General features: G+C 43.3%; 4 protein-coding genes across 6 annotated transcripts in view; 2 read left to right on the plus strand and 2 right to left on the minus strand.

The window, feature by feature from the left end:
* Positions 1-947: 947 nt before the first annotated feature.
* On the minus strand, positions 948-11,586 carry LOC118167357 (olfactory receptor 1019-like). 3 transcript variants are annotated; one of them, XM_035326671.1, is made up of 2 exons: positions 11,566-11,586; positions 948-1,933 (listed from the first exon to the last, which is right to left on the minus strand). In XM_035326671.1, the coding sequence occupies exons 1-2, from the start codon at positions 11,584-11,586 to the stop codon at positions 1,004-1,006; spliced, it is 951 nt and encodes a 316-aa protein (XP_035182562.1). In that variant the 3' UTR covers positions 948-1,003. The 3 variants fall into 3 exon arrangements, with proteins under 3 accessions (XP_035182562.1, XP_035182563.1, XP_035182561.1); XM_035326672.1 differs by lacking the exon at positions 11,566-11,586 and adding an exon at positions 2,346-2,361 and having other exon boundaries at positions 948-1,935; XM_035326670.1 differs by lacking the exon at positions 11,566-11,586 and having other exon boundaries at positions 948-1,942.
* A 1,300-nt stretch (positions 11,587-12,886) lies between these two features.
* LOC118167358 (olfactory receptor 1020-like) lies at positions 12,887-14,379 on the plus strand. The gene is made up of 2 exons (XM_035326673.1): positions 12,887-13,780; positions 14,347-14,379. The coding sequence occupies exons 1-2, from the start codon at positions 12,887-12,889 to the stop codon at positions 14,377-14,379; spliced, it is 927 nt and encodes a 308-aa protein (XP_035182564.1).
* Positions 14,380-16,756: 2,377 nt separating this feature from the next.
* LOC118167789 (olfactory receptor 1020-like) lies at positions 16,757-17,698 on the plus strand. Its single transcript, XM_035327579.1, has one exon. It carries the CDS (start codon positions 16,757-16,759, stop codon positions 17,696-17,698), a length of 942 nt encoding a protein of 313 aa, XP_035183470.1.
* A 3,521-nt stretch (positions 17,699-21,219) lies between these two features.
* The window catches only part of LOC118167341 (olfactory receptor 1102-like), a 4,066-nt gene continuing 2,567 nt past the window's right edge, over positions 21,220-22,718 (minus strand). The window contains exon 2 of the mRNA XM_035326645.1: positions 21,220-22,352. Coding sequence (XP_035182536.1) covers positions 21,432-22,352 — 921 coding nt within the window. The 3' untranslated portion in view covers positions 21,220-21,431. The remainder of the gene's footprint in view (positions 22,353-22,718) is intronic.

Here is a 22,718-nt window from a genome sequence, read left to right on the forward strand (position 1 = left end):
AAAAAAAAAAAAAAAAAAAAAAAAAAAAAAAAAAAAAAAAAAAAAAAGAGAGAGAGAGAGAGAGAGAGAAATGCATATGGCTACCCAAAATAATCTAAAAGATCAATTTAACTCTGCAAAGTTCTGGTAACTTAGAACCCTGGTTTCAAACAGACCTATTTAAAAAATCATATTTCATATTCAGTTGGCTTATTCACCTTATACAGTTATCCCCCCTCACCTCACCCCCAACACTTAAACCTCATAATTTACCCATTCAGATATTGTTCCCATCTTTCCCAGGAATAGCTTTGGAAGGAACCACCTCCCCAGCCAGACCCTGGGTCCAGTCCTGGGGGGGATGTCCTGCCTTCATGAACCCTTCTGGAAAACATAAATATTTTTAATTTCTTACCAAGAAAATGTCAGTCCAGGCTAGCCCTAAGGAGGAGAAATGCTGATCCCAAATCATGGCATGCTGCTAAACTCTGCAGGATCAGGAAATGTTCTGTGACATTATTTGGCATTTTTCTGGTATAGGCATTTTTCTGATAAACCCAACAGCAGCATGTCCCACACCCCTTCATTTACCAAGCAGGGGGCTACAGCTTGGTATTACAGCTAATCTGAGCTAGGAATTGACATGGAAATCAGTAACAAATGTGTATGTGAACACAAAGGAATATAATATATTATATAAATATGTTGTATAATACGGAATTGCTGCATTTTTATGGATACACACACATGTGAATGCATATAACTTGGCACTCATAGGACTAGAGGCCTCCCAGATGTCCTTTCTGTTCAAAAGAATCCCATCTCCTGCTCAAAGTAGGACTGATCTCACACTACACAGTTGCATATGGCCTCATTCAGGCATGTTTGGAACACCTGCATGGATGGAGGTGTCTCCACAACCTGAGACAAAGCCTCTCGGCCTATCGGCCTGAGTCCTGGTCTATGACACTGTGCATTCGTGGTTTTCCAAGGTCTTCACCTGCTCCTGTGTCATTAACTCTGCTCAGACCCCAACAGTGATTCTTTCTGTTCTTCTCCTCAGTGCATCCTTCACCACCTGGTTCCTCAGGCTGTAGATGAGTGGGTTCAGCATTGGGATCACCACTGTGTAGAAGACAGAGACCATCTTATCTGTGTTCAGGGAGTAACTAGAGCTGGGGCGCAAATACATGAAGATTGTCGTCCCATACAGCAGGGTCACAGCTGTCAGGTGGGACACACAAGTGGAGAAGGCTTTTTGCCTACCTTCAGCTGAACGGATCCTCAGGATGGCAAAGGAGATGAAGATGTATGAGACCAGGATGATGGAGATGGTGCTGAGCTCAATGACGCCAGCTAAGGAGAAGAGGATCATCTCGTTGATGTAGGTGTTGGCACAGGACAGAGCCAGGAGGGGAGGAACATCACAGAAGAAGTGATTGATGACATTAGAGCTGCAGAAGGGCAGCCTGATAATGAAGGTCATCTGTATGATGGCATTCAGGATGCCTCCAATGTAGGACCCCACCACTAGCTGCACACACAGCCTCCGAGTCATAACGGCTGAATAGAGCAGTGGGGTACAGATGGCCACGTACCGGTCATATGCCATGACAGCCAGCAAGAAGCACTCGGTGGTCACAAAGACAATGTAGAAGAAGGTTTGACCTGTGCAGCCAGCAAAGGAAATGGTCCTCCTCTCCGATAGGAAGTTCACTAGAGTCCTGGGGGCAATCACAGAAGAGAAGCAGATGTCCACCACTGAGAGGCTGCCAAGGAAGAAGTACATGGATGTGTGGAGCCGGGGGTCACCTCGGATGATGATGATTATCCCCATGTTGCCCAAAAGGGTGATGATGTAGATGAGCAGAAACACCACGAAGAGGGCTGCCTTCATCTCTGGTTGGTCAGTCAGGCCCTCAAGAATGAACTCTGCCACTGAGGTGTGATTCTCCTCTGCCATTCAGGGCCTCGTGTCTACCAAGGGAGAGAGCACAGAGACACAGGACAGTGAAAATGATGCCTTTTAAAATTATTTTTAAACTGAAATTTGATAACAACAATTTACACCATGTACAGCTAGGATACCCAGACCATTCATTTCTAGGGACCACACATTAGCCATGAGAAGTCAGCCAGCTGGTCTGAGCTTGTCTTCTACAGGCCAAGGGAACGGGGAGGGGGCGCCTTCTGAAGAGAAGGCATCCCAGCTTTCCTAAATGCCCACACCAGCCTGCAGCAAATCACTATTGAAGGCATCTCACCTCCCACACTGTGGGCAGACCTTAGGTCAGCTTCATCTCTAACTCAGGATCCCATTTTGGTACCTGCAGTTTGATGAGGCACCATTAACCACCACAATACACTGAGGACATTCATCATGCTTTGCATTTTCAGAAATGGGCTAGGAGATGAAACCTGATTTGCAGAAGTGATCCAGGTGTCTGGAGAGAGAGCTGCAAGCGTTTATGAATATGAACCAGCTGTAATGTACTGACCGAAAGGCAGAAATAGGATCTGTGATGTCCTGGAATATAAAGTAACACCTGGTGCCTTCCCCAGTGTGCTTAGGCAGCAGCATCCGACCGAATTGCATCTCATTTCCAGGTGAGAACAGGGAATGGCTCACAGTTCTGGCAGAAGGGAGGAAAACAGCCAAAGGAAAAAAGGAAAAAAGAGCTAGTGTGAGAATTCAGTTTTAAGAGGCAATCTGTGAAGAAAATCCTTTGCAGAGAAATCTTGGCTGTGGCACAGCACAGCATCTTGGTGGTGAGGATGCTCATCAGGACTTCCCCCATCCCATTTTTCATAGGCAAAACTCATCTCCCTCCAGCAGCTCCTGCCTCGCCCCTTGGCCAGAGAGGAGACCACAGAGTTGTGCTGAGCCAGGCTCACTCAGCTCCTGTTGCCTGAATTTAGGCACATAATCAGGCTTCTCACCTTAGCGTAGGGGTGAAATATAGGTTTCTGTCCCTGATAACATGAAGATTCAGAATAGAACAATTACATATTTACCAGAGTAAAGATGAAGATCAAAGTCTTACCCCATCAGGTGAGCATCAGGATCAGAAGACTCATTGCAAAGCCCTTCTTCATCAGCTGAACATACACACTTTGTCTCAAGCTTGGTGGGTGGGTTAATTCCTCCTTGAGAGTGCTCTCCTCTATTCTTCTCACAGGCTCCTTAAAGATACCATAAGATCCCTGCACACTTTTGAACTCATATACTGGTGTGCATTTCAAGTGCACCCCAGCAGAAATATTTCACTTTCAACCAACACGGAGGAGAAAACCTTTAGCCGGTGTAAATCAGAGCAGCCTCCCTGAAGGTAGTATAGCTGCAGTGGTTTATACCAGAGGAGGACAGTCCCAACAGAGCTCACCCTGACCATTCAGGGAATGGTCACCTTGACCTGTGGATGGAGGCCACTTTCTCTTCCACTTTGGGTGGAACTACAGACTCAGGAAACATGCATGGTAAATCTTGGGGATTAAAACCTGAAGCCATCCTCACAGTTTCCAGGTAAACAAGAACATCTCTCCTGAGGTTTCAAGAGCCTCATGCATATTTCCATCAGGTGAAGTTCTTCACTTACATCAATGTGTTGCCTTTATATGGGTGTCTGCAAGTCTCTGTGGGCAACAGACACCCCTCTTCAGGGAGGGGGTGTTAGTCCTTGCCTTGGCTACAGTTCAGGTTTCTAAGAGAAGCGAGTCTTGGTTGTATACTGCTGGCTCCTTACTGAGAGTTCATGAGTCATAACAGCTTGAGCTACTAACAAAGGCTTAACTATGCATGCAGGATGATGCAAAATCCTATGCTAATTCCTGGACTACAGCAACATTGTTATCACAAATATCAAGAACCTGTGACAACAATTGGTAACCTCAAGAGACAGAACAGGCAGAGATCCCATCGAGTACAAGTTACTCTTCACAATCCCCTCTGAAAACCAAGGGCGAGATGGGAAGGTAGATCCAAAGGGCAATTTACTCCAACCATCTCAAACACCTCTTGTAAGCAGCTTATGCTGCAGTAATCGGTGCTGGCTGGATGCCTGCGCAGATGGCTGGGATCACGGAGATGACGGCTGGCCCAAGCCTCCAGACAATGAACGAGCCTGAACCACTTCCAGACTACTGACAATTAAGAACAGGGAGGGCTGTATTGGACCCACCTGTCAGAACATGACTGGGGATGGCAGTCCTCTAAGCCTTTTTTCTACGTTCCAGATATTCCCAGGAACATCTCGGCAGTCTGTTTTTTCCTCCATTTTAAGAGAGATCAGGGTTATTCTACTGTTTCACCTCTACTGAAAGATCAGAATGGTCTCAGTATATTTTTTAAAGAGATGGTATTAATTCAGTACTTTCTGTAAACAAACTTTTGCTTAGAAGAAAATGGATAGCATATTCACAGCAATTTCAGTGTAATTCACCTCAGCTCAACATACTCAAGTATCAGCCTCTTTCAGTGCCTGAAACATCTTAATGAGATCCCAATTCAGAACATGAATTTCACTATAGAATTTTTTCTCTTTCAGTAATAGGAGCTCATGCTTTTAAACAGATTGCATGGATACAGAAACTATATAACTAGCAGCTCATGTCTGGATCCCTGACTTCCATAGGTGGAATTTCCTCTTCTATCAGTTGAGAAATCCATTGCGTAGATATATAAGACACCTACTTAGGCTCTTTTCACAGTCAGTAGGCATGAAGGTGGTGGTTTAGTAGATTATACATGGGTGCTCAGGACTGTTTAGTGCCCACCATGCATTTTTCCTGCTCCACAAAAGGAAGCAAGTCTCCCATAAAGTCTGTGCTGTATCTGCTAGTTCTGTGTTAATACCCTCTCAGATGGAATTAGGTGCATCAGTAGATTCAGTAGAGCCCAGAGAGGGATTTGCCACATCCAAAGGAGAGACCCACGTGGTCACACAGATGAAGCTGTTCTCCATCAATACTACTGAGAGTCTTGAGAACTTGCTGAGGTGGACACCTGGGGCAGGTTTGGGTTCACCTGGCTACAGATGAGCGTGATGTACACAGCTCCACATGAGCTGTAGGTGCCAGCTTCTGTTCCAGCTGGAAGCCCAAAGTGCAATTTGTTTGGACAACCAGAGGGACAGCTCTGGCATAAACTCTGCAGGGCTTGCAGGAAACCCAGAACCTTCTGGAAGGGCAGCTGAAGCCCAGAAGACGCCCCTGGGTATACAAAATGGTGCTGGAGACCAGAGCCAGCACAGGCAGCAGCCACAGAGCCCCATGAACCAGCAACCCAAATACTGACAAAACAGAGGTGACCCCAGACAAGTGTCTTCATTGAGCAACAGGTATTCCTACAAATGACAACACTGTCACAGGAAGGTTTATATTTTGGGATTTCTGGGGTTGCTAATTTCACTGATGTTTTGCAATTCTGTTCCCACTATTGTCCACACCTCCAGGTATAGCTCAGTACATACCCTAACTTGAAAAGAAAAGGAAAAACGTACATATGAGTCATTTCTAAAAGATAAGCTAGTTTTATTTCTTACAAAATGACAAAGGAAAAACATTTTTTGGAAAGCAGTTACACATACATTTACCAGGTAATCAGGTATGAACTTTAAAAATATTTATCACTAAATTCCTTACATCTGTTGTGTTAGTTTTGCAGTTGTCATGTATTGTTATATCTAAGTATTTTTGTCCTGATAACATTTGTCATAGAATGGAGGCAGAAATGGAAAGGTGGAATTGCGATTTAAAAAATCACACATAAAAATAGCATTTAAAATGAAAGGCAGCAATATTGACTTATCAAAGTGATACGACCCATGGGCTGGATGGGTTACTGCAACTCTGATTCAAACATCTTGAAAGATGTTTGAGACATGATGATGTCAGAGGTATGCTATATTTTCTGTAGAGAGAAAGCTTTATGTATGTTTAATTTGTTTAATTTAACAAGGATCTTGCTCTTTCATTCCTGCTGTGGAGAAAGATTCAGGTCGGATGCAATATTTATCTACTAAACTCAAATTTGGCCAGTTAAATCTCATGTGAAGGTAACAGATAACTGTTTGGAAAAAAAATAATAACAAAGAGAAAAAATAGAAGTATTAATTTCATTACAACTAGTGCACCATGGCTTTACTGTATATCCTCAGTTTGAATGTATATGCTGAAAAAATCCATTAAATCGCACTTTTAGGAACTGTCACTGTCCAATATTTAATGTTCTGTATTAAACTAATTTGAGCAATTTGCTTGCTATAGAAAGCATTATGAAGATTAAAGTGCAGCAGAGTAATTTTTAAAATACATTTATACATCCTTGGATGGGTTATTACGAAAGATTCCCAGGGCAATTCCAATTTCCCTGTTTCCATCAGCTTTAAAGAAACATTCCCTATTCAAAGTTCCTTTGCCTGCTCCCATCTGGAGCTGGGATTGCCTGGTAATAAACTGAACCCATTGCAATGAAGTTGGTGGCTTAGTCCCAAGGAAAGGACCATAAAGAAAGGGCCCATAGCGCTCACTTCTTTGCTGAAGTGGAGATAACCTGGACATCCCCCCAGCACACCAGCCCCATGACAAGTCTGTCAGGGAACACTTGCCCTGGCTTCTCCAGCTGATTTCAGCAGCTGTGAAAAAAGTTTGTTCCAGCATTGAGGCTTGCCTGAAATTGATATGTTCCATGTCATGGCTGGAATAGGTACAAGACTTGTTAGGGATCAAACCACCATGCTAATAAACAATACCCAAACACAAAGAGCAGGTCTACCATGATGACCTGAGTCTACCAGGTCAAAGATGACTGAGAAGTAAAGAAAACAGTCTGAGTTACCAGCAGAAATCTCACAAATGTTTTGTTTTTAGAAGGTTGAGACTTGTCACTGTATTTCCCTTCAAAATATAGGTGACTTGGGGTTGCCTAATGAATGGCAGATCCATAAGGATACCTAGCACATGCTAGCCTCCAAACATTCAGTAGCAATCTGTACATTTTAGCACATTTTCCTCACAAATCTGCCTCTGGCAGTTCTTCAAAGATGCATTGTATCTCTGCTGTTACTACATAAACGATCTAGAGGGAAAGGTACAAGTTAATCCCACATTGGTAGGGCCAGACACAATACAAGATGCCCAATGATATTCAGAAAATTGTCACAGCTTCCTTCTGACAACCCCAAAGCCCAGACCAGACCACTTGGTAAAACTCCAATTACAAATGCAACATAAAAATACACCTGTACGAGGCAGGTGTATTTTGGGTGTCACAGCTGAGGAGAAACAGAGATCCAATGCACATGGGGTTGCAGTTGGGAATCGAGCCAGACTTAAGCAACAATGCCAAGATTTCCCACCACCACAATGACAAATAAAAAAAAAAATAAAAAAAATAAAAAAAAAAAAACGAAGAGGGAAGCTTGGAGACCAAGGTAATCCAAGAAACCCCTGAACATAAATTCTGTGACTAGTCTGTTTTTCCATAGCCATTGGTGTGCAAGAACGTCCTGCTCTCATGCAAGATGGCAACTTCCATGAGATCAGTCATCCTAGCACACTGACTTCATCCCTTGCTTAATTATAAGTGGTTTTAATCCCATGCTCTGTAGGTAAAGAATCTCTCTAACAAAACACTGCTGGACACCCTGGCAGGCTGCTCAGTCAGTCCGCAAGCACCCAGTGATGCTGGGACCCACGTCTCCTGGCCACTCAAGCAATTTCAACCATGTTTTGAATACAACTTCTACCGTCACACACTGATTCCAAAGAAAAAAGTGATAAAACAAGCTTTTCCTTTGACATCTTGCTGGTCTTCTCCATGCACATTGTTTCTGTCTGTCTGCAGTTTTCACCACATTAAGGGAAGAGAAGCCCATCTTCATTAACATTTGTTTTGATCACACTCCAGCTGGAGAGGTATCAACAACCACTCTGCTTTCCATGTTGACAATGTTCCAAAGACTTATTTTTCCAGGTAGTTCAGAGTTGGAATTTGCTGCTCAGGACATTTTATTGAGCATTAAATGCTCAAAAACAAAACAAATGGCTTTTTTTTTTTTTTTTCTTTGGTGACTACTAACAAAGTTAGTTACTACTGTGGGAAATTAACTACATTCTACATGTCAATGACTGCTCACATCTCATGAGAACAGCTACATGAACAGAAGGAGGTAAATACTGTAAATACTTTTCCGAAAGACTGTATCTTGCAGCTTAGCTGTTGACTTGCTAAAAATTGTGCTTTTTCCATTATTTCTATCATAAGTTAACATTTTAAGCAAACAGTAACTTCTTAAGTACTTTCAAACAACTAGTTAACATGCTAAATTAAGGTTAGAGAGTGTTTCTTTCATTCAGAAAAGATTTGTGACATAGCTATGTATTTCTTAAGTGTGGAAGTTTGAGGGCAATATAAAAATAGTTCCTATTTCTCAATGAGAAAACCAAAGTCTGCCCTCATACCAGGCTAGGCTATATTGGCTATACTTAAATAGCCAATTTCTTTATTTCCTAATCCAGTCCTCCACTTGAAGACTTTTACTGCCCTGTATTCCTGCTCTCCACTAATTTCACCAATATCCCCCAATTAGTACCTTAGATTCCACCTCTTCTGTTTTCTTATAAAAGAATCAGACTTCTTCAGTCTTAACTACTTCTGTGCCCACCTCTGTTATTAGTTTCTCTGAGGAGATTTTTCACAAGATATTGCCAAAATCTACACCTTTTTACTTCTGAGGAAAATTAGAACAGCAATGATACAGAAAATAAGACTATATCCTGTTAAATTCATCTGAAAGTGTGTGTGTGTGCCCATTTCAAATAGGATGAAATAATAAGAATGTTCCAAAAAAGGATTGGGATTGTCTCTGGGGAGAGAGACACATACTAAAGATTTCTTCTGAACAAGTGTGTTTGTCCCAGTTTACCTTATAACAGCTAGCAAGGATGTTTTCAAAGAGAAATGGCATTTTTTGCAGTTGTCAATTACTGCTACATTTCTTTGACATTGCCTCTAATGTGATCTTTCTTACCTGTCTGAACAACTATTTCACACAATCATTGACTTTAAAATACTATTTTTTCCACCTTCTAGCTTGCTTTATAAGTCAGAGATTCAGAGAAGCAAATTTATTCCTAGTCTGTTTCTCTCTTAATTTTACATGATGTTAGACGTCCACACATGGATGTTCCTCCCAGAGGCTATTGTCTTCACTGTTTATTGCTTTCCAGCTTAGATAGCTGGGATAAGCTGCCAACAGACTCATTGGGCACATCGCCCCAGGCCAATCTCTTTTACTTTTTCTATACTTCAGATATAATTGCAAGCTTCCCTTAGTGATTCTGCGAAAGATAGAGGTGTGGAGCTATTACTTCCTTAACCCTTGAGATGGGCTCTCTTCTGGGAGCAAGGATACACGGAGATCAAGAACTGCTGTAATATTATCAAGAAACAGCAGCATCTTAGCACCTTGCAATTATGGAAACACACAAGTTGGAAAGATTCACCAAAGTTCTCAAACTAGCCCCAGGAGCAACAGGGAACCAACAGTGATTGGAAACATATGTTTGTGTGCAGTATATGTGATAGATCATTATGGATATCTACTAAATCTGAACATCTATAGTGCAAATGAACCTAACACAGAGACTATGATGATCAACATCTTCACTGATTTGGAGAAGTATGATTTCTACTTTCCCCTTTACACATTTCTGCCTGTGTTATCACTTAAGGTTATGTATTAACACCGCATAATTTTGAACTTAACTAGGCATGACTGGCTGTCATGGTATTTAGAGTATTTACAATGCAACTTTCCACTGGAAAGAGATTGCCATATTGAGGCTTTGGAAAAATGCATGTGATAGTCAGAAAGAAAATTAAGCCTTGAAAGTCATAGGAATCACTGAACCAAATTTTAAGACAAGATGTTGCCAACCTACTGAAGACAATAGCAAGCCCACTGTTGCTGGCACAGTGGGCCATCCAGGGTCAATGGAGGGAAATTAGCAGCTCCAGAGAAGGGAGACAGTTGTGATTTATGCACCCCTGGGGGTGCAGCAACAGCATGTAGAAAATCTGAAATGAACCTATTTCCATTGTGTAGAGGCGAGGTCAGACTTAAACCCTTGCATGGTCTGCTGGCATCTCAGAAGCACGGTCAACAGGTCATCACTGCCATGGTGTGTCAGAATCTCAGAATCCCAGAATCCCAGAACAGCCAAGGTTGGAAGGGACCTCTGGAGATCATCTAGTCCACCCCTCTCTGCTGAGCAGGATCACCTAGAGCACATTGCACAGGATGGCATCCAGGTGGGTTTTGAATATCTCCAGAGAAGGAGACTCCACAGCATCTCTGGGCAACCTGTCCCATTGCTCTGTCACCCTCCCAGTAAAGAAGTGCCCCCTCATATTGAGCCGGAACCTCCTGTGTTTCTATTTGTGCCTGTTGCCTCTTGTTCTGTCGCTAGGCACAACTGAAAAGAGACTGGCTCCATCCTCTCGACACCCTCCCCTCGGATATTTATATACATTGATGTGGTCTCTCCTCAATCTTCTCTTTTCCAAGCTAAACAGGCCCAGCTCTTTCAGCCTGTCCTCATATGACAGGTGCTCCACTCCTCTGATCATCTTTGTAGCCCTCCTCTGAACTCGCTCCAATAGTTCTGTGTCCCTCTGCTATCAGGGAGCCTGGAGCTGGACACAGTGCTCCAGGTGTTGCCTCACCAGGGCTGAGTAGAGGGTCAGGATCAACTCCCTTGACCTGCTGGCAATACTCGTCCGAATGCAGCCCAGGGTACCTTTGGCCTTCTTGGCCACAAGGGCACATTGCTGCCTCCCTACTGGTCAGCCTGCTGTCCACCAGGACTCCCAGGTCTCTCTGTGCAGAGCTGCTCTCCAGCAGGTCAGCCCCCAACCTGTACTGGTGCTTGGGGTTATTCCTCCCTATGTGCAGGACACTGCATTGCCCCTTGTTGAAATTCATGGGGTTCCTCTCAGCCCATCTCTCTAGCCTGTCCAGGTCTTTCTGAATGGCAGCACAACCCTCTTGGGGATCAGCCACTCCTCACGGCTTTGTGTCATCAGCAAACCTGCTGAGGGTGCACTCTGTTCCTTTGTCCAGGTCATTGATGAATAAGTTGAACAACACTGGACCCAGTACTCACCCCTGGGAGACACCGGTAGCTACAGGCCTCCAACTGGACTGCAACAGCAAGCACAACCCTCTGAGCTCTGCCATCCAGCCAACTGCCAACCCACCTCACCCCCCACCCATCTAGGCTGCACTTGCTGTGCTTGTCTATGATCTTTGCTGTGTCTTGTGCTCAGCCATGGCTTATCCACGTGGTGTCTTTCTGACACCTGCAGCAGCACGACTTCTGGAACTGCGTTTCAGCCTTTCTTTCTTTGCTCTGGTAAATTGTGCTGTGAGGAGCCCTGGGGGCTTTCTCCCATGGTAGTACGAGGGGCTATTTACTGCTCCCACACCCAGGAGCTCAGCTGCTGGAGTCCAAGAAGGAGCACCTCTTCACATCAGGCAAGTTACAACCACAGCTTCTCTGCCAGTTAATGGAGGTTTTGCCGACCCACGATATTCTCTGCTGCATTTGAGATAAATCCTTGTCTTCCACCACCTGGTAGCTGCAAAAGCACTGGAGGAGCTGTAGCACTGTGGCAAACCAGAGACCTGCCTGTGTTTAGGCATTGGGCTTTCTTGCTCATGTATTTTTACACCTTTTTTGGGACTCCTTCCGAAATCAGCTGTACCAGAGTAGGTTTTCTTTACAAAAAGAGGGAGCAGTGGTTTATACAAATTGTTTTTCTTTTACTTAGGCAATTAAAGTAAGATGAATCAATTTATGCAGGTGTTAAACAAGGTGGGGTCTCATTTTGTTCTAAAGAAATGTGACTTTTTCAATTGTAGGCAGAATAGGAATATATTCAACAACAAATCGGCTTTTGAAATCAGTATGTTTTAAAATTTACTGAGTTTCTGAAGTAAGTATCTTAACCTAATGCTTTTTTTTCTTTTTTCTTTTTCCTTTTTTTTTTTTTTTCCCTAAGGATGCTTTGTTATGCTGGACCTCATAAAGACATAAATCCTGAATTTCCCAATGTGACTTTTATTCACTGTAAATTATGTATAATAACTTGATAAGTGTAATTTTAAGACCACAATAATAATTAAAAGCCAAAGGAAAATGTCTGAACATCATTACGTTATGTAATCTGTGATTTCACTGGTACCGTGACTTTTTCTTGATCTAGGTTTATGTGCAAGTTTACAAGGCTGCTCTGAGGTGTCTTCTGAAATGAAATCACAATCACCAAAACAGAATCAATTGGAAGCTCTAAAAATGCATGACGACATAGGACTTGCTCTTTAAAGCTGAAGTGTATTTTCCATTTTGAGTTTTGCTGACTTACAGATTTCCTAGAATTTCTTGTAAAAACTACTATACCTTCTGCAGACTTTTTTTTCCATCATGAGAAAGTTTCCTTCCAACTCATCTATAAACGTAAGCTGTGGGAACTCAAAATTTCTGTCAAACTGAAGTTGAATAAATACCTGATAGTTGTCTTAAATACAAAAATACAAGTGTTAGAAACAAAGAAACAAAACATAATCTTAAGTATCCAGGCATCGGTTAAAAAAAAAAAAAAAAAAAATCATCTGTCTCACTCCAACTCACTCCATATTAATTTTTATCCACTTCAAAAGGAAAAAAAAAAAAATTAAAAAAAAATCTGGATTTGGACAATTCAGCAGAATAATACAAAGTTGTAGTAGTTAAACTGATGAATGATTACAGTGAAATATGACCCAACACTGAAACTCTGTACTTTTATTGTTTTTTATAATTTTGACATTTCTCTTCCTTTTGCCTCAGCAGGTAATACCTGGTCATGGTAGGAAATCACACGTTGACTAAATTTGTCCTCTTGGGAATTACAGACAGTCCGTTGGCACAGGTGCCTCTCTTTGGGTTGTTTCTACTGATTTACATTTTCACGTTGGTGGGGAACATTGGGATTATGGTCTTGGTCTGGGCTGCTCCCAGCCTTCACACTCCCATGTACTTTTTCCTCACCCATTTTTCATTTACTGACATCTGCTATTCCACAGTCATCTCCCCCAAAATGCTATCAGACCTGTTATCAGAGAACAAAACAATTTCTTTTGCTGGTTGTGTGACGCAGTTCCATGGCTTTGCGTTCTTTGCGACTGCTGAGTGTCACCTCCTTGCTGTCATGGCCTACGACCGCTATGTTGCCATCCGCAACCCGCTGCTCCACGTGGTGGTCATCTCCAGGTGCCTTTGTCAGCAGTTGGTGGCAGCTTCCTACATTGTCGCCTTTCTCAGCGCCATTGTGTACACAGTCTGCACGTTTGGGGGCTCATTCTGTGGTCCCAACCGGGTTGACCACTTCTTCTGTGATGCCAGCCCTGTGCTAAAGCTGGTGTGCTCTGACACCCACAGCAGTGAGATAGTCATCTTCATCACTGTTGCCATAAATGCCGGGGGCACAAGCATGGTCATCTTGCTCTCCTACATCTGTATCCTCCACACTGTCCTGAGGATGCACTCAGCAGGGAGCAGGTCCAGAGCCTTCAACACGTGTGCCTCCCATTTGATGGCCATTTCCCTGTTTTACGGGACGATTTTCTTCATGTACCTCCAACCCGCATCCAGCCATGGCAGCCTGGACAAGGTGGCCTCTGTGTTCTACACCTTGGTTACCCCCATGCTCAACCCACTCATCTACAGCCTGAGGAACAAGGAGGTGAAGGACGCTCTTGTCAAGAGCAGAAGAAAGGTGTTAAGCCACTGGTAACATTAAGGAGGTAAATCAGTTGTGAAATGAATATTTTATCTCACGTGAGAACATCCATGTTGCATTAAAAAAATGTATTTTTCCCTAGACCTCACAACTTTATGTAGGTTCTTCCATATTTTCTGCACAAAAGTGAATTACAGGGTTTAGCCCTGAGAAATAGACCCCATAATCACATCTTCCTTTGAAGGAAACCAGGAGGAGGGGGAGCCTCAAGCTTTATTTCACTTTGCAGTCACCAACCTATAGGAAGAAATCACTCAGAATCTCACAGGAAATATGAACCATAGTTTTATTGATTTATATTTTTTATAATGATAAATACGTATTTTTCTTGTGAAATTATTGATCTTATCTCTAAACTCCAATAAAATCCCTCACTGTTACCTGTGAGTTATTTATTAGAGCTGAGCTGGTGGAGTGGGGTGAGTACTTTGGAAACGTAAGTGTATTTAGAATTTGCTTTCTGAAAATGTAAGATAAAATGTTTAAAATGAAAGCATGCATTTCTTTCTGACTTAACAAGTGAGAAATCCAGTGGAAGTCAGGATCTCAAGCTATAACTTGGAATATAGAAGGGAATCCCTCTGCAGGCTGGCATACTTCAGCATGCATTTTCACTTAAAATAACAAAATATAGACAATATAATTAGAAATGGCAATGAACTATTCTGGGAGTGGCCAGCATCAAGGACGAGTTCTGCACAGCAATAACACCAAGGAGGAGCTGTTATTCACCATCAGCGGTGCTTTACATTCACTTTAGGTGCCATTTACCTCAGCGATGAGACAAATGTGGCTGCATCTGGTGTCACAGGTTCAGGTGCCAGCTCAAGGCTCACGTGTGCCATGAAAACTAAATGGCATGTTTCATTTAAAAAGTCAACATGTGTCTTGTTTCCACAGTTGAAAGACAATTCTGCACACATCACCTGTGTAGCTGGTAGTGGCTTGTTTCTGAAAACAAACCAAAACAACAACTACAACAAAAAACATTCTACAGTTACAGCTTCATTAAAGAAGGGGACACATAAAGAAGGGGGCCACAACACTGGGATGGGGGCCAGCGATCCTTCCCCTTTACCTGGCAAACTTGTAGGAAAAAAAAAGCATCCTAATTTCTGCTCATCCTAATTAATTCCAAAGGACATTCACTGTTCCTTGAAGGCACACACAGAAACATTTGTGATTTGGGTGCAACTCTGCAACTTCCTTGCATCATTGTCCACACAAGAGAGCAAGCACAGCCCAGGCTGCATGGGTCTGTCTAGCAGGGTGTCTTCCTCCTTCTTGGGCACTTGGCCTGGGCTGTCCCTTGCCCACTGATGCCACTTAGACACTAGGGCCAGAACTCATCACACCATCCTCTCCCTCCTCCCCCGAAGGAGCTTGTTAGAAACCAGAGCCCCATCCCCAAGAGACAGAGATGCTAAAGACCACGTGCCTGAGTTGATATAGGTGAATGTCAAAGAGTTTGCAAATACTGAGACTCTTGTTATCAGAGAGGGTGAATCTTTATTTTAAAAACTTCACCAAATCTTGTTATTCTTCCTTCTATTTTGTTGGCTATTTTTGCTAGCAGTATACAAATATAGAGCTCACTGCTGCTTGATGAATTACCCTGCTCTACATGTTATTATTTTCTCTTATTTTTAATTAAGTTTGCAAGGCAGAGACAACTAAAAAGCTTAAAGGTTTAACCAGACTGCGTTCCTAAAAGAGGTCTGGATGGCTTTATTCTCGTGAGTGGTGGTATCCAATTCAGTGAACTTCCAAGAAGAACTTCCAGTGGATGCAGAATTGTAAATTTTGATTTTTTTGTTTGTTTGGTTGGTTGTTTTTTTGTTATTATTTTTTTTTTTTAAGATTGATGCTGCAATACTTTCCTTTGAACTTTGCAGAGATGGGGTATACAAAACCCAGAAATTTTGACTGTAGACAGAAACTTACCACATGAAATACAAACTGGAGATCCTCTCTGTGAGTGGTTCTGACACCTCAAAAATCAGGAAACATTTTTGGTGGGAAGAGCTGGAAATATCCCTTTTTACCTTCCAGGTGCTTCAGGTACAATTTGGTCAGCCCAAAAGTAGTTTTGGAAAGAGGAATTCAGATGCTGTGTAGATCATTCACAACGTGGCCTATATTTACCTGAGCGCTTAAGACTGTATTCATATAACCTAATCTTATCTATCTAAAAATTATTTCTCACACCTTTAGCTTTAGATATCCTATCTAGCTTTATCCTTTGGATAACCGAGAGGACGATGTCTCAGAGCAGTGCCTAGCAGAGGTGAGAGAAATATCATCTTTTCCTATAATGCACATATTTCATTAACATGAGCAACAGAGTGTAAATGCTTTGCTATTCTCCAGGAGAGGAAATTTTGATTAAGATATTCTTGTTAATGTTATCAGGGCTTTGCAGAGCAGACCATGGAGAACCTAATTGGAATATAATTTTTAAAAGCAACCATTTGGATGAATATTTACCATCATCAGACATCTGTCAGACATAAGATTTCTGTTATATCTTTCTAAGTACTTCTAGTGGAAAGGCAATCAGGTCTAATTTTTTAATGAGACATTTCTGAACAAAAAAAAAAAAAAAAAAAAAAAAAAAAAGATTTTTCTTACAGCTGTAGCTGTGCTGTGGATGACAGACAGACGAAGAGATATTCATATCTGTAATGATGTACGGTTTGTTTGCACTGTTGGTGAAATATTATTTAATACAGTCAGTATATTCCATAGGAATATTTGTTTTAGACAAAGCTACTTGTTTAAAAATTTCAAATAGAAAACTCTGTAGTACATAAATATTTATCAAAGGAATCATTTAAACTAGATAAGTACATTGTGTAGGGAGGAGATGCTCTGTATTTTCTTCTTTTTATTTTTATTATCCTCTTCTCTCACAGGTACAATTAAGGGAAGAAAATGTTTATGGGATTTAACCACACAGTCCATGGCTTCATCCTCCTAGGACTTGCAGAGAGCCCAGGCATGCAGCTCCCACTCTTTGGGGTGTTTCTGCTGATGTACATGCTGACCCTCTTGGGGAATCTTGGCATGATGGCCCTGGTCAGGACTGACCGGGGCTTGAACACCCCCATGTACTTCTTCCTTGGTCATTTTTCTTTTGTTGATGCTTGTTACTCCACAGTCATCATGCCCAACATGCTGGTGTCCCTGGCCTCGGGGAACAAGGACATTTCCTTTGAGGGCTGTGTGACACAACTTTACAGCTTCATGTTCTTTGGGATTGCCGAATGTTACCTTTTGGCCATCATGGCATATGACCGCTACGCCGCTGTCTGCAACCCACTGCGCTACGTGGTCATGTTGCCTCAGGCGGTCTGCATCCAGCTGGTCTCAATGTCCTACGTCCTTGGTGTTCTTTATGCAGCGATTTACACTGGCTGCACATTTGGGGGATCTTTCGGGAGGTCCAACATAATCAATCATTTCTTCTGCGATGTCAGCCCCTTGCTAAAGCTCTCAGACTCTGACAGACTAATCAGGGAGAGGGTCATCTTCACTTTTGTTAGCATAAATGGGATTAGTACCAGTGGAATCATCGTAGTCTCGTACCTATACATCCTCTCCACCGTCCTAAGGATGAGCTCCACACAGAGCAGGTCCAAAGCCTTCAACACATGTGCCTCCCACATGATGGTCATCTCCTTGTTCTATGGGACGGGCTTCTTCATGTATCTCCTGCCCAGCTCCAGCCACAAGGGCGTGGACAAGGTGGCCTCCATATTTTACACTCTGGTGACCCCTCTTCTCAACCCCATCATCTATTGCCTGAGGAACAGGGAAGTGAAGGAGGCTTCCATGAGATGTGCAAAGAGATTTCTCCATCTTTGTCTTCATTGAAATGGGGAGGGAGGGTCTGAATCTGTAATGAGCAAATAGTTATTTGGTCTCATGGAGAAAGAGCTTACAATAAAGTTTAAATTTGATTCACCCTTCCCAAAAGTTTTCTTTCCGCATCTCTCACTGATGCAGTGGTGCAGAGAAAGAAGCCTGTAGGATACACAGTGCTGTATTCTTTTCTTTCTGTAGCTGTAAGATGGAACTTGGGGTAAACCTTCTATGCTTTACAATTTGAAATATTGCACTTTAATTCTAGACAGATTAATCCAATTGATTGAGCATGGAAAGCTGCGGGGACTCAGCTAACACAGAAACCCATTCAACCCAGTCCTCCACAGTCACATCCTCCTAGGACTGCATCTCAAAATTAATGGAAATTTTGGAACTCATGCAACTCTGAATTTGGAGATGCATTGGATAACGCTATATTTATTGGATAAGGCTATATTTATATTGAACATAATAAACAGTTCTATCTGTTTGGCACACCAGCTATTTTTGTTAGTTCTACAGGCACTTTAAAAAAGCCAAATTTGGCAAAATTTCAGTGAATCTGCAGGTAACAGCAGAAAAAATATAAGGTTCTTTTCCAGAGGCAACTTTGATAACAGTAGGATTAATCTCAAAGCTATACCAAAACATTTTGAGGATTTTGGCTAGCCTTTCGGTTTAACGGAAACAAATTGAAAACTGTTTTAAATTATTTCTAAAAAGCTTTATTGGAATAAAACTTCAGGTATCCCTGAGCAGATAGGAATCCATAACTTCAACTGGTCTCCTCAGATAGACGTAAGAGTTCTCTGACGTATGCTGGAAATACAATACAGCCCTGAGGATGCAGTCTAGAAGGTTCCTGGCGTGTGTGGAAGACAGCTTCCTGACTGAGCTGGTTAGTGAGCCTGCTGTTCATGAACAGAGAAGGACTGGTGGGAGATGTGGTGGTAGGGAGTTGTCTTGGGCAGAGTGACCACAAAATGGCAGAGTTTATTCTTGGTGAAGTCAGGAGGGTAGTCAGTAAAACTGCTGCCTTTGACTTCCGGAGGGCTGACTTTGAGCTGTTCAGGACACTGGTAGGAAGGGTACCTTGGAAGTCAGTTCTGAAGGGCAGAGGGTTCCAGGAAGGCTGGATGCTCCTCCAGAAGGAAGTCTTCAAGGCACAGGAGCAGGCTGTCCCTGTGTGCTATAAGATGAGCCAGTGAGGAAGAAGACCTGTAGGGCTGAATGGGGAGCTTTTGCTGAGTGTCCGGGAGAAAAAGAGAGCCTATGTCCGGTGGAAGAAGGGGCAGGCAACTCAGGAAGAGTACAAGAAAGTTGCCAGCCTATGCAGAGAAAAAATCAGGAAGGCCAAAGCCAAGTACAAGCTCAATCTGGCCACTGTGGTTAAGGATAACAAAAGAATGATTTTATAAGTATATTAATGGCAAGAGGAGGGCCAAGAAGAATCTGCATTCTTTTCTGGATGCAGGAGGGAACATGACTACTGAGGATAAAGAAAAAGCTGAGGTTCTCAATGCCTTCTTTGCATCTGTCTTTATGAGCCAGACCACTTATCCTTGGGGTACTCAACCTCCTGACCTGGAAGTCTGGGACAAGGAGCAGAAAATAATAATAATAACAATAACAATAACAATAATAAAAAGTTCAGGTGGAAGCAGTTAGAGACATGCTGCTCCAATGGGACTGTCACAAGTCCGTGGGGCCAGATGGGGTCCATCCAAGCATGCTGAGGGAATTGGCGGAAGTAATTGCTGGGCCACTCTCCATCATCTATCAGCAGTCATGGTCATCCAGAGAGGTCCCAGATGACTGGAGATTTTCTAATGTGAAGCCCATCCATATAAAGGGTTGTAAGGAGGACCTGGGGAACTACAGGACTGTCAGCCTGACCTCGGTGCCAGGAAAGGTGATGGGAAAGGTCATCTTGAATGCAATCACACAGCATATGCAGGACAACTGGGAGATCAGGCCCAGTCAGCATGGGTTCATGAAAGGTATGTCCTGCCTGCCACACCTCATCTGTTTCTATGACCAGGTGACCCGCCTGGTGGATGAGGGAAAGGCTGTTGATGTAGTCTACCTAGACATCAGCAAGGCCTTTGACACGGTCTCCCATAGTGTTTTCCTGGGGAAGCTGGCAGCACATGGCTTGGACAGGTACAAGCTTTGCTGGGTTAAAAACTGGCTGGGCAGCCGGGCCCAGAGAGTGGTGGTGAACAGAGTGAAATCCAGCTGACGACCAGTCACTAGTGGTGTTCTCCAGGGGTCGGTGTTGAGGCTCATCCTCTTTAATATCTTTATTAATGATTTCAATGAGGGAACTGAGTGCACCCTCAGTAAGTTTGCAGATAACACCAAGCTGGGGGGAGGTGTCAATTTACTGGAAGGTAGGAAGGCCCTACAGATGGACCTGGACAGGTTGGATCGATGGGCAGAGGCCAATGGGATGAGGTTCAACATGGCTAATTGCCAGGTCTTGCACTTCTGCTACAACAACCCCATGCAATCCTACAGGCTTAGGGCAGAGTGTCTTGAAAGCTTTGTAGAGGAAAAGGATCTGGGGGTGCTGATTGATGCTCGCCTGAACATGAGCCAGCAGTGTGCCCAGGTGGCCAAAAGAGCAGTCAGGCATTGGAACAGGTTGCCCAGGGAAGTGGTGGAGTCACTGTCCCTGGGGGTGTTCAAGGAAAGGTTGGACGTGGTGCTTAGGGACATTGTTTAGTGGACAACATTGATAGTAGGGTGATGGTTGGACCAGATGACCTGGAAGGTCTTTTCCAACTGTAATGATTCTATGATTGGAACATTTATGTATGTGTGATTTGGAGTGTCTTTCAGAATTAATATTTATTTTGAATCAGGACTTTGCAGTTCCATCAGTTTCTGAGAATGAGTTGAGCTGGATTTTGTCCTCTGAGACAAGCAGCCATGAAATGCAGGCACACTATATAATTGTGTCCCGTCCCTCCCATTTTCTTGGTTGCATAAAAACTGACACGAGCTTTGTGTGAGTTCTTGGCAGTGCTAGATTAAAAGTTACACCAGGTGATCCTAGAGGTCTTTTCCAACCTAGATGATTCTATGATTTTGTAGACCTCCTAAAGGGGGAATGAGGCATGTAAGAAGTGAGGCATTGAGGTAACACAGTGGATGTTTTAAGTAGATACAGTATTTGCGGCAAAGAAAAAAAAAAAAAGAAAAGAAAAAAATAAAAAGAGGCCATAAAATGCATAAAATGGGATTTAAGCTATAAACTGGGGAATGCTGTTGGATGTGGAGGAAGATTTTGACTGGGCTATCAAGGAGCATGGGGCTAATGTCCAATGTACATCTGAAGAGGCCATGAAAAAAGTTAAGTGCAATAAAATGTGGAAGGTAAATCACACTGTCCACAATATCTGACTACTGGCACAAGCCAGTAGCAGAAGAAAAGCAACTTTGCAACTCACAGAATCATGGACTGGCCAAGGTAGGAAGACACCTCTGGAGGTCATCTGGTCCTATCCCCTGCTCAAGCAGGGACACCCAGAGCAGGTTGTCCTGGATCGTTTCCTGGTGGTTTCTGGAGGCTCCAAGGGGGAGCCTGCACAACCTCTCTGGAAAACTGATTCTTTGCAAATGTTCGAAACCAAAACTGGCATTCTCAAGCATAAGGCAGGGAAACAAAAATTCTTGGCATCAAGTGAAGTTATGGAGTCCTCTATCACAAAACCAGAAGATCGAGATTGTGCCGGAGCTACTTCCACATGACAAACTCCTTCAGGGCATTCCTCACGTCCCTGTTCCTGAGGCTGTAGATCAGAGGGTTCAGCATGGGCACCACCAGAGAGTAAAACACAGCAAAGATCTTGTCAGTGTTCAGGACATCACTGGAGTTTGGTCGGAAGTTCAGGGCGAGGATAGACCCATGGAAGATGGTGACTCCAGCCAGGTGAGGGGTGCAGGTGGAAAAGGCTTTGTGCCGGCCCTTAGCGGAGCTGATCTTTGAGGTGGCATAGAGGATAAAGGCATAGGAGACCAGGACAGCCAGGATGGTCACCATCTCAACCAGTCCTCCAAGACCGAATATCAAACACCTGTTGATGTGGGTGTCAGAGCAGGACAGTGCTAGAACAGGCATGATACCACAGTAGAAATGGTCAACCTCAGCTGGCTGGCAGAAAGACAGGCTGAAGGTGAAGTCCGTGTGCACCAGAGAGTGCAGAAGCCCAAGGACGTATGAGCCAGCCACCAGCAGGATGCAGACCCGTCGAGACATAATGGCCGTGTAAAGCAGAGGGCTGCAGATGGCCACGTAGCGGTCGTACGCCATGGCGGCCAGCAGGAAGCACTCGGTGGTCCCAAAACCTATGAAAAAAAACATCTGGGCAGCGCAGCCAGCCAGGGAGATAGTTTTCTTCTCCATCAGAAAGTTCACTAAAGCCCTTGGTGCCACCACTGTTGAGTAGCAAGCATCCAGGAGAGACAAACTGCTGAGGAAAAAGTACATGGGCGTCTGAAGTTGGCCACTGCTCCTGATCAGCACAACCATCCCCAGGTTCCCTGCCAGCGTTATGGCATAAATGAGGAAGAACAGCACGAAGAGAGGTGCCTGCAGCCTGGGGTTGTCCGTGAGTCCCACAAGAGTCAGCTCTGTAACTTGCCCAGTTTGATTCTCCTCGGCCATTTCCTCCAGAAGCACTGTGAGTTATGTCCACAGAGCTACAATGAAAATTATAAATTAACGGGCAGACTCAGTGCCTAAAAAGACCTACACTGGCTAATGCTCCTATTATCAAAGATTTGTTTAATTTTAAATCAACGTGCATGAAAAAAACAACTTGACAAGACAATGGAAATTTATTTCAATATCAGTCACTCTGCCAAGTGTTCAATCTTTTATTCATTCTATAGAATATATATAGATTTGTGTCTGTTGTGTACTCACATGTAGTATGATCACTATGATAGTATGGATCAAACATCAGTGCAACCCTCCCGGGAAGGGAAGGGAAGGGAAGGGAAGGGAAGGGAAGGGAAGGGA

Source organism: Oxyura jamaicensis, chromosome 5 (genome assembly GCF_011077185.1).
Source record: "Oxyura jamaicensis isolate SHBP4307 breed ruddy duck chromosome 5, BPBGC_Ojam_1.0, whole genome shotgun sequence".
In the NCBI taxonomy this organism is placed as follows: domain Eukaryota; kingdom Metazoa; phylum Chordata; class Aves; order Anseriformes; family Anatidae; genus Oxyura; species Oxyura jamaicensis.

Bases quoted from the DNA above. Each gene is read 5' to 3' on its own strand.
- LOC118167357 (XM_035326671.1), bottom strand. From the start codon at position 11,586: ATGCAGCAGAGAATATCGTGG. The intron at 1,934-11,565 runs GTCGGCAAAACC...TGAATGGCAGAG, and splicing joins TGCAGCAGAGAATATCGTGG to GAGAATCACACCTCAGTGGC.
- LOC118167358 (XM_035326673.1), top strand. From the start codon at position 12,887: ATGGTAGGAAATCACACGTTGACTAAATTTGTCCTCTTGGGAATTACA. The intron at 13,781-14,346 runs GTCAAGAGCAGA...TTAACAAGTGAG, and splicing joins AGGAGGTGAAGGACGCTCTT to AAATCCAGTGGAAGTCAGGA.
- LOC118167789 (XM_035327579.1), top strand. From the start codon at position 16,757: ATGTTTATGGGATTTAACCACACAGTCCATGGCTTCATCCTCCTAGGA.